At 43.8% G+C, this 14,757-nt stretch overlaps 1 protein-coding gene across 1 annotated transcript in view; it reads right to left on the reverse strand.

Annotated features, from left to right (window-relative positions):
* Positions 1 to 3,218: 3,218 nt before the first annotated feature.
* Positions 3,219 to 14,757, reverse strand: part of TDRKH (tudor and KH domain containing) — a 15,562-nt gene continuing 4,023 nt past the window's right edge. The window contains exons 2-14 of the mRNA XM_021714133.1: positions 10,387 to 10,534; positions 9,577 to 9,683; positions 8,759 to 8,948; positions 7,578 to 7,717; positions 7,160 to 7,481; positions 6,021 to 6,181; positions 5,661 to 5,833; positions 5,366 to 5,430; positions 4,958 to 5,109; positions 4,320 to 4,421; positions 3,955 to 4,051; positions 3,680 to 3,771; positions 3,219 to 3,496 (exon numbers count right to left, since the gene is read on the reverse strand). Of these exons, the coding sequence (XP_021569808.1) occupies positions 3,719 to 3,771; positions 3,955 to 4,051; positions 4,320 to 4,421; positions 4,958 to 5,109; positions 5,366 to 5,430; positions 5,661 to 5,833; positions 6,021 to 6,181; positions 7,160 to 7,481; positions 7,578 to 7,717; positions 8,759 to 8,948; positions 9,577 to 9,683; positions 10,387 to 10,510 (1,686 nt within the window). The 5' untranslated portion in view covers positions 10,511 to 10,534 and the 3' untranslated portion in view covers positions 3,219 to 3,496; positions 3,680 to 3,718. The remainder of the gene's footprint in view (positions 3,497 to 3,679; positions 3,772 to 3,954; positions 4,052 to 4,319; positions 4,422 to 4,957; positions 5,110 to 5,365; positions 5,431 to 5,660; positions 5,834 to 6,020; positions 6,182 to 7,159; positions 7,482 to 7,577; positions 7,718 to 8,758; positions 8,949 to 9,576; positions 9,684 to 10,386; positions 10,535 to 14,757) is intronic.

The following is a 14,757-nucleotide window of genomic DNA, read 5'->3' on the forward strand; positions in this document are numbered from 1 at the left end:
GTGGCTGTTCCCGGCCACCGCAGCCTTGACCTGCTGGGTTCTGGTGATCCTTCTGCCTCAGCCTTCCAAGTAGCTGGAACTACAGGTGCACGCAACCATGCCCGGCTAATTTTTCGATTTATTGTAGAGATGAGGTCTCACCAAGTTACACAGGTGGGTCTCGAACCCACGGGCTCAGGCAATTCACTCACCTCGGCCTCCCAAAGCGTGAGATTACAGGCTGAGCCACCGAGCCCGGCCTCCCCATTTATTCTTATTCTATTTACTGAGCACTAATCAACTAAGGAGCTCAGACTAAGCCTTGTTGGGATCTTTTCAGTTCAAATTAGAGACAAATATATATTTCAGTTCAAATTAGAGACAGTTACTAATTCCTTCTTTGGGTGAGAAAACCAGAGAAAGGTACACAGATCCCTTGGTTTTGGCTCAAGGGGAGCATCTCAATAGACAAAATAGGTAGTAACATGGAAGAGACTATTCCAGACAGCAGGAAAATTACTGGGTTGTATTTTAAGAATGACAAGGAACCCCTCAGAATGGAATATAAGCAAACAAGACACAGGGGCCATATTGAAGGAATAGACTTTTATACATAGTAACAAACTGTGGGTAGGAATGAGACACTACTCATTTCCCAGATTGGGAAGTCCTATGAATGATTTCTATTAGGGGACCTCTTCTTTTTTGAGTAGGAGTCTCACTCTGCCACCCAGGCTGGAGTGCAGTGGCATGCTTACAGCCACGACAGCCTTGACCTGTTGGGCTCAGGCAATCCTTCTGCCTCAGCCTTCCAAATAGCTGGAACCACAGGTGCATACCAGCATGTCTGGCTATTATTTTTTTTAATTGTAGAGATGAAGTCTCACCAAGTTTCCCAGGCTGGTCTCGAACCCCTGGACTCAGGAAATGCTCTTGCCTCCGGCTTCAAAAGAGCTAGGATTACAGGCTTGAGCCACCTCACCTAGCTGGGGGACCTCTATCCTTAATAGTAAAAGTTCCCTGAGGAGCTGAGGACTAAATGACCTCATGGCTCTATTATTTAGTAATTTCAATTCCAGGGCTGACCATGTTTCAGTGAGTTCACTGTAGCCAATGTCAGAAATGCCAAATCAGTGGAAACCTCCCAAGGATTCCATCAAGACTACTGAGCTACTCACCAGAGCTGCTCCTTCACTACAGCCTTTCTACTAATTGGTACTGAGATTCTTATGAGGAAATACATTTTGGGAATTGAGGTTGTGGGAAAACTTAGTTGCCATGTAGTATATACGTAGACCTTATTAATACCTAGATTTTAAAAAGGATCTACCAGCTAAAGCAACCTGAAAGACCCCATCTCGACAAAAAAAAAAAAAAAAAAAGCCGAGCTTTGTGGTGTGCACCTATAGTTCCACCTACTTGGGAGGCTGAGGCAGGCGGCTTGCCTGAGTCCAGGAGGTTGAGGCTGTGATGAGCTATGATTGTGCCACTGTACTCTAGCCTAGGTGACAGAGTGAGATCCCAACTCGAAAAAAGGATCTAGGCTGGGCACAGTGGTTCACACTTGTAATCCCAGCACTTTGGGAGGCTGAGTCAAGAGAATTGCTTCAGCCCAGGGGTTCGAGATCAGCCTGGGTAACCTGGTGAGACCTCGTCTCTAGAATAAATTTAAAAAATTAGCTGGGCATGGTGGCACGTGTCTATGGTTCCAGTTAGTTGGAAGAATCACTTGACTGCAGCAGCAGGTCAAGTTTGTGGTGACTGTGAGCGTAGTATGCCACTACACTCCACCCTGGGTGACAGGTGAGACTCTGACTCAAAAAAAAAAAAAAAAAAATGACCTGCATAAGGTATCCTTATGTACTAATTTTATGGGTTCCAGTTTATCTTGATCGGTCCTTTAAAAAAAAAATTTCATCTGCCATTGTTCTATCACCCAGATCACCATACATTTATACTTACTTTGTACTTACCTTCACAGTAGTCACTGAGCCTCTCAATACTGCCAGAAATGGAAAGATGCTGTAAAGACACAGGCTACCTGAGGTCTCAGGATAGGTTTACAGTAGTGGTCTCGTCCTAGAATCCAGGTTTCTGAAATCCTAATCCAGACCTTTTCTTTGAAGTAGTATAGGTGGGGTCTTACTCACATAGCCTAAATCTAAATTAGTTCTGGTTCTCAGTGAATGGTTATTTCTGAAGTAACTTTAGGGAAAGAATATGAATGTGTGTAGGACAGGACCTTTATTTCATAGATGGGCCCCTTAATGGGAGGCGGCTGGCAGTTTTTACCAGATTTAGGCTCAGAAGATACTTTACTTACAGCCTGCTATCAACCATGTGATTCAACCAGCATATGGTTTTAGATAATTTTCTTGATAACTTTATTCAGCAAAACATCCCCCAAATAACTTAAACAGAACCATGCATGTTTTCTTTCTTTCCGCGGGTGTATATGTGTTTATACATATAGATATTATACTAGCAATTTAGAGCTAGGATTACAGGTGTGAGCCACCTCGCCCAGCTGAGAATATTTCCTGAGTCTCATCTCTCCTTTTTTAACTTGTATTTTAACTAAAGTTTACAGAGAAGTAGATGGAGCACAGTTATAAAAACTTGTGCCTGGCCGGGCTTGGTGGCTCAGCCTGTATCCCAGCACTTTGGGAGGCCAAGGCGAGAGGACTGCCTGAGCCCACGGGTTCAAGACCCACTCAGGCAACTTGGTGAGACTTCATCTCTACAATAAATCCAAAATTAGCCGGGCATGGTAGTGCACAGCTATAGTTCTGGCTACTTGGAAAGCTGAGGTGGAAGGATCTCCAGAGCCCAGCAGGTCGAAGCTGTGGTGGCCAGGAGCATGCCACTGCACTCCAGCTTGGGTGACAGAGCGAGACTCTGACTCAAACCCCCCCCCAAAAAAAACCTGTGCCCAATAACATATGAGCACTTGAGACTAGGAGGCAGTATTCACTTCCCTCTTTCCAAGGCTTCATATAATTATGCTGATTTTTGCCCCTGCCTGCTGATTCAAGTGCAGTCTTGGAGCCCCCAGTCAAAAACTTCCCTTAACCAGAGTCACCTGGTAAGGTGAATCAGCAGACTGTTAAATCATCCTGCCAAGTACAAAACCCTGTCTCCCACACCTCATCAATAAGGGTACCCGCATAATGAACATTTGTATACTTCACCCTGAATTGTACCCCACATCTTTCAAATTAAAAAATAAAAAAAGGACACAGACTAGCAGTAATGTGTATTATGACTGACAGAGGGGACTGAGCTTGATGCTGAACAGCCTGGAAGTAACATAGCAGTATTCAACACTGGAGGGCGGGGGAGGGACCAGGGAGGTGGAGAAGGGGGTATGTATTTGTCTTCCTCTGCCCCACACTCTTTTTGGTAGTCCAGTGGATGAAGAAAATGGATTTGCTCCACAGCAAGCCAGACCGTGTGTAATAAGGAAAGTACTGCATGGATTGCTAGCACAGACTCCTTTCTCCGGCTCCAAATCCTGCTAAAGACACAAACACACACAAAACTTGAAAGGGTTCAATCTGAGTACACGTAAAGCTGTAGGAAAGCAGCTGCAGAGAAGTAAATATTAAGACAGGACATGGGGAAAAGGGAATCAAGCAAGGCCTCCACTATCACCCTCATTACTTTCCTGTTGCTACAGATAGATGGTAACTCTACTCACACAGCAAAGCAGATGGCTGAGTAAGCTGAAGCCCAGACTTCAGAGTACATAGTCGTCTTCAAGGTTATCATCGCCAGACACAGAGGCAGCTTCTATTGAGCAGAAATGAGGAAGAAGTTTGACACTGCCTTATACTAGCACCGCCAGCTAGGCTCAGGAGTAAATGGGCCTCTTGGTGTCAGTGACCCAAAAACCAAGTCTTAACACCCCTAGTTTGGAAAGACTGAGGAAAAGGTAACCTTCAAAATGCTTTAAGGAGGAAATGCAGTTTGTACCTGATAAGCTAGGGCAGGACAGGGTTTGTGTTATCACTTCAGGGCTCTTTGTGGTCTCAGTGAGCAAGGTGCTGAAAGAGGCATCTGTTTCTGTAGCCTGATGAAAAGAGGAGAAAAGGAAGAACATGGCTGTTGGGAAAGGAGAGGCCACATTGTCATTCTGCTCATAGGGTCTGGTTAAGCTGGTTATTAACAGGCAATTGAGTTTGGCTACTGAGAGGGACAAATGCCTCCTCTGATCTATTGGTGGAGCAGCTCAGAGTCCTTAGCAAAGCTAACAAGACATCATGACTAGCTTTTGTGCTGCTCCACATACTAAATTTGCCCAGAAGCAGCACTCTAAATGACTACAATGGCTCACTTACCACCTCCTTCAACATGTCTGAGACAGCTCTGTTTTCTTCCATGTCTTCTGGAAGCTCAATCGCATATCCTTTACGAACTAATTCTAGCCCAATATCAAGTTTCTGAGAAGAAAAATGAAAAGGGAATGATGAGCTGGGCTTGGTGGCTCAGCCTGTAATCCCGCACCTTTGGGAGGCTGAGGTGAGTGGATTGCCTGAGCCCACGGGTTCGAGACCCGCCTGGGTGGGTGAGACCTCATCTCTACGATAAATCAAAAAATTAGGTGGGCGTGGTAGCGTGCGCCTGTCATTCCGGCTACTCGGAAGGCTGAGACGGAAGGATCGCCGGAGTCCAGCAGGTCGAGGCTGCGGTGGCCGGGAGCGGCCACTGCACTCCAGTCTGGGCGACAGAGAGAGACTCCAACCCAAAAAAAAAAAGAAAAGAAAAGAGAATGATGTTCTCTTGAAAAGAAAGGGCCAATCTGAGGAAACAAGGCAGGAGAGCTAATATTGACACTTAAATGTCATTTCTTTGGTGGGATGGTGAGCAGGATCTCACAAAGTAGGAGTATTATCAGATAAGAGTTTCTGGGAAAGAAAAATAATTAGCTATAAATATACTGAAGATATAGTGAGCAGTGAGTGAACTCCAATCTTACCCTCCCATTGCTAGTATCATATAAGTAGATCTTTGGCCAAGTTGAGATCCCAGTCTGGACATAGCTAGAGATTTTGGCCACCAGGGGCTTCCAGTCAGCACAGTGAGTGAGTCTGTCAAATTCATCCAAAGCTTCCTCTTCCCATTGTTCACCTGGCAAAAATTGTAAGGGAATACCTTAAAGGGGTCAGAGCTGACAGGAGTGGGGAGCATACCCTGGAGGTAAGTTGAAACTACCCTTTTTACTCAAGAAGGCACCTATGTCTTCTCTGATGGGGTTGGGTCTGCCTGCTGCTCTCTAGTGCTGATGAGGAAAGGGATCCAAGTCCCCATGTGAGAATTCCTCCCATGCACTGTATGAAGTTATTCTATTTGAAGGCAAGGTCAAAAGGCAGCATGGCCAATTTACCTGAAGGGGCAATCCGTGCCAGACTACACTCTATTGCTTGAAATGGAAGACTGAGGAAGTCACTCCTAAAGTGAAAGAAACTAAAATTAGAATCCTAGGGCCAGAGGAGCCTTCTTATACTGCTTGCATTCAGACAGAACCAACAAACCCAGTATGAGAAGATAATCATCTGCTCTCTGTAACAGGTACTCTTCCAAATCCCCTGGTGATAAGTGCCAATAGCTCACTACTCAATGGCCAGGACCGAGTCAATAGTTGGGATGCCAGCCAAGTCCACCCTGGCCTCCGCACTGACCTAAGAGCCCTGAGATCCTTCAGTGGGCAATCTCCATTATCTCCAAAGTCAACAAAGTAGAGGTCCAAGTTCCCATTCTCCAAGGTGCCAAGGATGCGAGCTCGATACCAGGAACCACTTGCAGGTAAAGGTGCTGCTACAATGTCTCCTACATGCACGGTCAAGTCTTCAGGCTATACATGGGGATGAGGAGTCAGGAAGTGATAGAGTTACGAGGTGATAGGCTAGCAAATAAACAGGAAATAGCAGGAAGAAGAATGAACAAGTAGCTGTCCCACAGGACAAGGGAGAGAATATATTACAATGAAAAATATAAGCCCCCTTTTCAGCAAACTCTAGCCCTGTCCCTAAGCAACTCACCAGACTATTCTCATAGTGTTGGGTCATCTCATTGATAAGCTTATCCAGTTGCAGGCTGCGGGAGCCAATGATCTGGATCCAGAAGTGGTTAGGGTGTTCAGAAGCAGAGACGTAGACTTCTAGGTACTCATCAGCATGGAAACTGAAGTCAGGACTGGGGACTGAGCACAGAGAGAGAGAGAGAGAGAGAGAGAGAGAGAGAGAGAGAGAGAGAGAGAGAGAGACAATGGCCATATCAGAACCATCTCTGGTTGGAATGGAAAAACTATCAGGAGAGTGAAAGGTACAAATACCAAGTGGCTGTTACCACTTTAAAAATGGCTAGAGGGACAAATGGATGATTCATTCAAGAACATTCTAAAGAAAGATACTATGCTCTCCTCTTTACCTTTCCATGTAATATATGTGCCATGTATTCAAATCAGTCAGCAATTATAATGGAAGTAAATCCTCCACATGCTAGCTGTAGCGTGGATCAGCAAACATTAAGTACGCAGACAGCAACCTTTACATGGACAACAGATATGGCCTACTGCAGAACCCATTCTACCACTGACTCCTTATGTGACCTTGGACAGGTCTGTGAGCCTCCTGGACATCCTGGTCCTCTCTACCCATGCTAACATCTATGCGTAAAAAACTCACGGCCTTTTCATTCTTTTTGAATAGTGATGGTTTATTTGTTTATTTATTTATTTATTGAGTCAAGAGTCTCACTCTGTCGCCCAGGTTGGAGTGCAGTGGCACAATCACGGCCACTGCAGCCTTGACCAGCTGGGCTCAGGTGAGCCTTCTGCCTCAGCCTTCCAAGTAGCTAGAACCACAGGTGCATGCCACCATGCCTGGCTAATTTTTTTGATTTATTGTAGGGACAAGGTCTCGCTAAGTTGCCCAGGCTGGACTCGAACCCATGGGCTCAGGAAATCCTCTCACTTCAGCCTCCCAAAGTGCTGGGATTACAAGTGTGAGCCACCGTGCCTGGCAACCCAAGTAAAATATTACCAGCAAGGCATATCTGTGATGACAGCCATAAGTATAGTTATGAAAACAGAAATGATTTTTTATTGCTTCCTATTTTGGGTAATCTAAGTCAGTATTTCTATCTTCTATGGTTAATAACTTCCCTCTTTGTTACATACTTTCAAACATAGATGTCTCTGGAATGGCCTGGATTCCAGACTTCTGAAAGCTGTCATCATTAGGTTTCTCCCAGGAATCTTCTTTTGGCCCTACAACAGCCATGTCACCATCTCCTTTGTGAGGAGGAACTGCCAAAGGCTTAGCCTGCTCCATGCTAGAACTGGTACTTTTCCATAAAACTGGCTCTCCAGCCCCATCTGGCTCTGTCACCTCCTCTTTTCTCACACTGATTGGCTGCTTGCGTGGGACTCTGGTTTCTGCAGAATGAGCAATTCTCTTCCGGAGTTCTTCATCTTCTGAAACTTTCTCCAGTATCAAATGCTTTGGAGAATAAGAAAAGGGATAATAATTCTGACCTAGGATGAAGCAAAGGGTTCTTTGCATTTTAGGTACAATTCAAGTCTATCAGCTACTTGCCTTGGCTGCTGCCACTTCCTTCTGTGTTCCTGAGATTTTTATAAGTCTTGATAGTAGTAATGTCCCCTCTGATTCTTTGTCACAAGTAATTTTGGCTCCAGAGGCTTTACAGATAGAACGAATTGTCTCGCCGCCTCTCCCTACATTGAACAATACATAAAAACCTGTCCTTCTCTCCTGGCCAACTTTAATTACTAGAGAAAGTACTACTTTGTGTATACTGGGAAAAGGGAGTCAGTTCTCATTTCTAAACTGAGCAAAATGTAAGATGTTGCATGGAAAGCAGGAGCTACTGAAATCACTGCTTGATTATTTGTTTTATCTACTTTATTTTTTTAAATTAAATTAGTTAATTAATTAATTAATTGAGTTGGAGTTTCACTCTGTTGCCCAGACTGGAGTGCAGTGGCACACTTCTGGCCACTGCAGCCTCGACCTGCTGGGCTCCGGCAATCCTTCCGCCTCAGCCTTCCAAGTAGCTGGAACTACAGGCGCGTGCTATCACACCCGGCTAATTTTTTGATTTATTGTAGAGATAAGGTCTTGCCGAGTTGCCCAGGTGGGTCTCAAACCGGCGGGCTCAGGCAATTCACTCACCTCAGTCTCCCAAAGCATGGGATTACAGGCTGAGCCACCGAGCCCGGCTATCTACTTTATTTAAACTCTACACTTCAGCTAGACTAACTTCATGTCATTTTCATTTTCTGAGTATTCAGCAAGGCCACATTTTATATTCCCAGCTTATAAGAAGCTGTGCTACATGGTGTGTCAGAACACTGGACCTAGGATAGGTCATTCCTCTGCCCCTAACGGCAGTGCTAAGGAATGATCTGGGGGAAGCATAGCAGGTACTTGGTAGAGCACTATCTTGAAAAAGTTGAGATAATATGAACATCCCCAGCTTTCCTTTAAAATCGATTATAACAAAAATACATTTACCAGAACCTTTCTGAAACCTATTTGTAAGGTTCAGATCATACAACTTCTTGAAGTAATGGGTTTTGTTTTACCATCAGTTCTGTAAAAAAGTAAACCTCTGGTCTCAATGTCCTTGTCTTTTTTTCCCCTCAGCATGGAGAAGGGGGAATAGGCCAGAAAAAAACCCTTGGAAAGGTGTGAAAAAAAGGCAAAGGCAAAGGTGAAGAATAAATGAAACAGCAGAGGAAGCCGTCCAGTGGTACCTATGATTCTGCCCACAGATCTCTGGGGAACTGAGAGCTGCTCAGACACTGGGGTATTCTCTGTCAGGATCTGATGGATTGCTGCTTTGGCCTTGCACACCTGAACAGGAAAACCACTGATAAGCAGCACTCGCTCATTGCCTACGTCCTCTGTGTCCACATCAATCCGAGCACCTGTCTGTTTCCGCAGCTGCAGAGAAAACGGACATGTGGTAGTACCTTCTGAAAGAGCTCTCGTTTGGGTCCATCTAAAGACACTCTAAACCAAACTCTGGAGGTAGACAGAGTTGGCCAAAGGCAACAGCTAAATCAGGATGGCTATAATTCGTTTTCAATTACTTGTACTTACGGGAAATTAGTAACAAAGGTAACCTCAAATAGCAGTTAATTAAAATCCATTTCTCTTTGTGTTTAGAAGCCTCCTCCCCCATTTTATTTGGATTGGACAATCAAATATTTTGTTTTCTTGACATTTCAACTGGATAGTGGAAGATGGTAAGAAGAGCCAGGCAGTAATTCAATATTTACTGTCAATTAATGACAGTCTATTAATTCTATAATAGAAACAGTTTGAGCTATACCATGCCGACAGTCATCCAAACAAAAATCTTTCTTTCAAGGTAAGTCATTCATTCTCTAGAAATACTCCTTTCTAGAAGGAAAACAGCATAGTTAACTAAAAAGTTCCTGTATTTGTTATTTTAAAAATATACATAGCATGGGTGTGTTCTGTGATATGGGGGTCAAAGAAAGGAAATAAGAAATCAATAAATAGAATCAATCCCTGAGAAAGCCGACTGCCTGTTCAACACACTTACCTGTTTAATATTGGCTCCTTGCCGGCCAATGATGAGCTTCACAGCCTCCTGGGGAACTCGCATCTCTATCTCAATGTCATCCTCCCCAACAAACGTCAGCCGCTCTTCTGCACAGATCATGGCTTATTAGATCAGACTTAGATAACATGCAGAGCTACTACCAGCCCTCCGCTGACACTGATCCAGAAGATAAACTGAGGATCTCAACTATAACTACAAGAAGAGGTAGCATCTGAGTGGGAATTAAAAGGTCCCAAAAGACCAGAGATGGGCATTTTCTCTGGAATACTGTTTCAGATGCTAACATGGGAAAAGCAGACTCACAAAGAAGAGGTACTGAGTTTTGGGCAAACTGCTTCTCTCAAAACATGGCAACTAGAGAAGAATGAAGGCCAAAAGTTTCCCGAGGCATCCATCAGCTAAACTTCTCCTGACTGATGTGTACATAAGTCATTTCTCTAGGTCCAGCCTTTGGGGAAACTGCCTTCTCCCAACAACTAATTAGGGAGAAGGAACATATAAGAAAGCGTTTAGAAATAAAAAAAGAACCCGTTGCCATGTTGATGTTGCTGAAGAGAACAGATCAATGGAGCTGAATTATAAAATGAGTTCATTTATAGCTTAGCTTCATAGTGAGAACATAAAAAAAGAAGAAAACTAAATAGTTTTGGTCTAAGATTTCTCACACAAAGACAGTTACATCTCAATAAGCAATACCTGGTCTGGCAAGGAAAAAGTTTTCATTTCCATTTAACAAGGCAGGCAAATAATCTGAACATTTTCACATGCACAGTCATGGGGTTCACATACCTCTGCTTTCCCTATACCTGCGGTATAGGATATAGGCAACTGTCGCACTGGCTGGAATTCCAAGGCCCAGGGCTATTTTCTGAATAGTGGACAGATTTGTCCAAGAAGTCCGTTCAGTGGACATTTTCACTGAATTCTGATTTACATCCTGAAACAAGCAAACCAGGGAAAAGAGGGTGCTTTCATCTAACACTTGTATGATGAGCAGAGAGGCTGGAAATACATTACTATATTACTGAAAAGAATACTACTGCCTAGCTTTCCATTTCAAGAGCTTCAGCAATACAAAAATCTATTTCAGCTGGGCTCGGTGGCTCAGCCTGTAATCCCGCGCCTTTGGGAGGCTGAGGTGAGTGGATTGCCTGAACCTGCGGGTTCGAGACCCGCCTGGGCAGTGAGACCTCATCTCTACAATAAATCAAAAAATCAGCCGGGCGTGGTAGCGCATGCCTGTAATTCTGGCTACTTGGAAGGCTGAGGCGGAAGGATTGCCGGAGCCCAGCAGGTTGAGGCTGCAGTGGCCGGGAGTGGCCACTGCACTCCAGTCTGGGTGACAGAGTGAGACTCCAACTCAAAAAAAAAAAAAAAATAAAAATAAAAAATCTATTTCATGTAAAAGGCCTCAGGGTATTTTTTAAGTTAGCTAAGGCACACATACACATACAACTAAACAGAAGCATACTTCACTTTTTTGCCCCCAAGAAGAACTATACATTGATCAGTTTTAAAAGACAAAGGAACAAAAAAACGAAATGAATCAAATATTTTTTTAATTATATATACATATACACACACATACACTTAGATTTTATACCAAACTATTAAAAATTCCTTATCCAGCCGGGCTAGGTGGCTCAACCTGTACTCCCAGCACTTGGGAGGCCGAGGCGAGTGGACTGCCTGAGCCCATGGGTTTGAGACCAGCCCAGGCAACTTGGTGAGACCTCATCTCTACAATAAAATAAAAAATAGCTGGGCGTGGTAGCGCGCATCTGTAGTTCTGACTACTCAGAAGGCTGAGGTGGAAGGATCGCCAGAGCAGGTTGATGCTGGGGTGGCTGTGAGCATGCGTGCCACTGTACTCCAACCTGGGTGAAGGAGTGAGACTCCAACTCAAAAAAAAAAAAATTCCTTATCCAAGTCTTTTTATGCCTCCAGGCCATCCCAGAAGCTGTTGCTTCTGCAAAGAATGCCATTCCAGGCCTAGGAAAGGCCTTGCTACTGCTTCTTCTTAGAAGTACAGTCTTCATTTACTGTCTCTACTTTTGGTTTCTATTTACTCCTCAACCAACAATGAAATGGGGTTCTACCCTGTTCCTTCACCAAAACTATAATTTCCCATATAATCACGAGGATACATATGAAGGCTTTTCTCACCTTACCTCTCTGCAGCAGCAGGAAGGCAGCCACTCCCTTCACAAAACTTTGTTTCTGTCCCCTTTCCCTCCTGTTTCCCTGTAGGGTCTTTCTGAGTTTGGGGCTTGTCTTCTGAGCCCTCTATCCACTGTTAATGTCACTCTGCTCTCTCTGGGCAATTTCATCCACACCCATCACTTCAATTATTACCTATATGTTGTTAATGAATCCAACAAATGCTGCACCTGGCCTTATTCAGAAACTCATCAATTCTCATGTAGACCATTGCAATGGTCTTCTTACAGACTTTTTTTGCTATTGTTCTTTCTCTGATATTACATCTTCAATTTGCTGCAAAGTAAGTCTTAACATGTTCCTCACTATATTTCTTTATTCCATGTAGTTTCTCAAATATTTCAGACCTTCTCTTCTCAAACCTCTAGTGCCTCCTTCAACCTCTCTCTCAACTGATGTCCTTGTTTCCTAGTTCACTGAGAAAATAGAGCATTCAGAGAAATATCCACAAGCTGATACACATTTACTCACCTACCACCACCTGTGCCTAAATATCTTCTCTCCTGAGACCATAAACTCTCTCTGCTCCTAGCATTGAAATCTTTCTTTTCCTCGAGTTTTAAAATGAGTTTATTAAAGAATGTTCTTAGGAAGGCAATAACTTTTGATCTGTCATAAAAAAGTTATGTTTTTTCATGCTGTATAATAAAGGTAATGTAAGAGGCTACAGAGTTGTCAGCTTCTTTCTATGGGAGTTCTCTGGTATAGCACAGTGTAGTCATTTCTGCAATGCTAGAATAAATTTTTTTTTTTTTTTTTTTTGAGTTGGAGTCTCACTCTGTCGCCCAGACTGGAGTGCAGTGGCCGCTTCCGACCACCGCAACCTCGACCTGCTGGGCTCCGGCGATCCTTCCGCCTCAGCCTTCCAAGTAGCCGGAATTACAGGCATGTGCTACCACGTCTGGTTGATTTTTTGATTTATTGTAGAGATGAGGTCTTGCTGCCCAGGCGGGTCTCGAACCCGTGGGCTCAGGCAGTCCACTCACCTCAGCCTCCCAAAGGCGCGGGATTACAGGCTGAGCCACCGAGCCCGGCTTGATTTTTTGTAAAGATGAGGTTTCACTGCCCAGGCGGGTCTCGAACCCGCGGGCTCAGGCAATCCACTCACTTCAGCCTCCCAAAGGCGCGGGATTACAGGCTGAGCCACCGAGCCTGGCTTAGAATAAATTTTAAAAAGTCACTTCTATGCTTGAAATCTTTCATTAAAAGTATTGTTCCACCAATTCATCCTTCCTCCAACATTGCTAATGTTTTTCCTCTCAACTGCATCTATCCATCAGATAAACAAGCTCCCCTCTTAAAGAAAACCCTTTTCTGGATTCCACTTACTCCTCCAACCACTTCCTATTTCTTCCCGTCCTTTTGAGGGAAAACTCAAGAATGTGTCAATACTTCTGTCCTCAATTTCTCCTCTTGAATCCACTCTAACTGCTCTCATCAAGGTCACCAATGACATCACATTGCTAAATCCAAAGATCAATTCTCAGTTTTCATCTTACCAGATCTCCTCACAGTATTTGGCACAGTTGGTGATTCCTTCTCTGAAACACTTTCTTCTCTTGGCTTCCTCCACAGCACATCCTCCTGGTTTCCTCCTCCCTTTCTAGCTGCTCCACCATTCTCAGCTGCTGGTTTCCTCTCATTTTCTAACCTTTAACCACTGGAGTGTCCCAGAGCTCTGCCCTTTCCCTCTTCTGTTCTACCTTACAACCTGGCTTCATATCCCATCTATATGCTAATAATTTCCAAATTAATAGATCCACTTAACCTTTCTCCTTAACTCCAGGTTTGTGAATCCAACTGCCTAAATAACATCTCCATTTGATGTCAAAAAGACATCTCAAACTCAAAAAAGTATAACACTGAGCTCTTGATTCACTCACTTCCTGCAGTCCATGCCATCTCAGGAAATAGCAACTCCATTCATTTAGTTCCTTAAGCTAACAATTAGTCATACTCTCTCTCCTGCGCATCCAGCCTGTCAGCAAATCTTATTTGTTCTACCTTCAACTTATCCAGAATCTGACCACTTTTAGTGTCCATATTGCTATGATCTTGCTCTAAAACATCATTCTCTTTCCCTAGGTAACTACAATTGCTTAATTATGTCCTTGCGCTTGCCACTGTCCATGCAGTTTATTCTCAAAACTACAACTGAAGTAAGTCAAATGGCATTGCTCATCTGCTCAAAACCTTCCAGTGGCTTTCCATATATATCACTACAATTAAAAGTCAAAGTCATCATAATAAACTGCAAGGTCTTCATCTTGACTGTCTCTCCATTAGAATGTAAACTCCACAAGGGCAGAAATTGTTAAGTTTCCTTATCCAATGTATAGCACACAATAGCTACTCAATAAATATTTGGTCAAAATAATTTGAACCAATGAACTTTCTTAGTTCTCCAGAGGCTCTCTGTTGCCTAAATGTAAGGTCCTTAATGACATGAAAGTTTCTTTATAATCTGACCTCCGCCTACTGTCTTCACAACCCCATATTCTTACCCCCTCTTGACTAGGGGAACAAGGTGTGTTTTAACGTATCCTTGCTCTGACACGTGTCACTTCTGTTTTCTTAGTCTCACTTCTTAGCCCACCATGTGTACCTGAAAAATTCTATTTCTTCTTTTCTGAGTCATCTTCAATTCCATCTCTTCTTCTGGGGCCTCTGGGATTTCCCCTAGAGTGAGTTTCTCCTTACCTCATATTGCTCTGTGAATGATACATCACCTGGGCACAGAGACTTACGCCTGTAATCCCAGCACTTTGGGAGGCAGAGGTGAGAGAATTGCGTGAGCCCAGGGATTCGAGATCAGCCTGGACAACTTGGCGAGACCTCGTCTCTACAATAAATCAAAGACCTTGTCTCTACAATAAATACAGGCGCGCGCTACCACACCCGGCTCATTTTGATTTATTGTAGAGATGAGGTCTCACCAAG

This window comes from Carlito syrichta, unplaced genomic scaffold (assembly GCF_000164805.1).
Source record: "Carlito syrichta isolate Samal-C Ts95f unplaced genomic scaffold, Tarsius_syrichta-2.0.1 Scaffold305252, whole genome shotgun sequence".
Taxonomy (NCBI): Eukaryota; Metazoa; Chordata; class Mammalia; order Primates; family Tarsiidae; genus Carlito; species Carlito syrichta.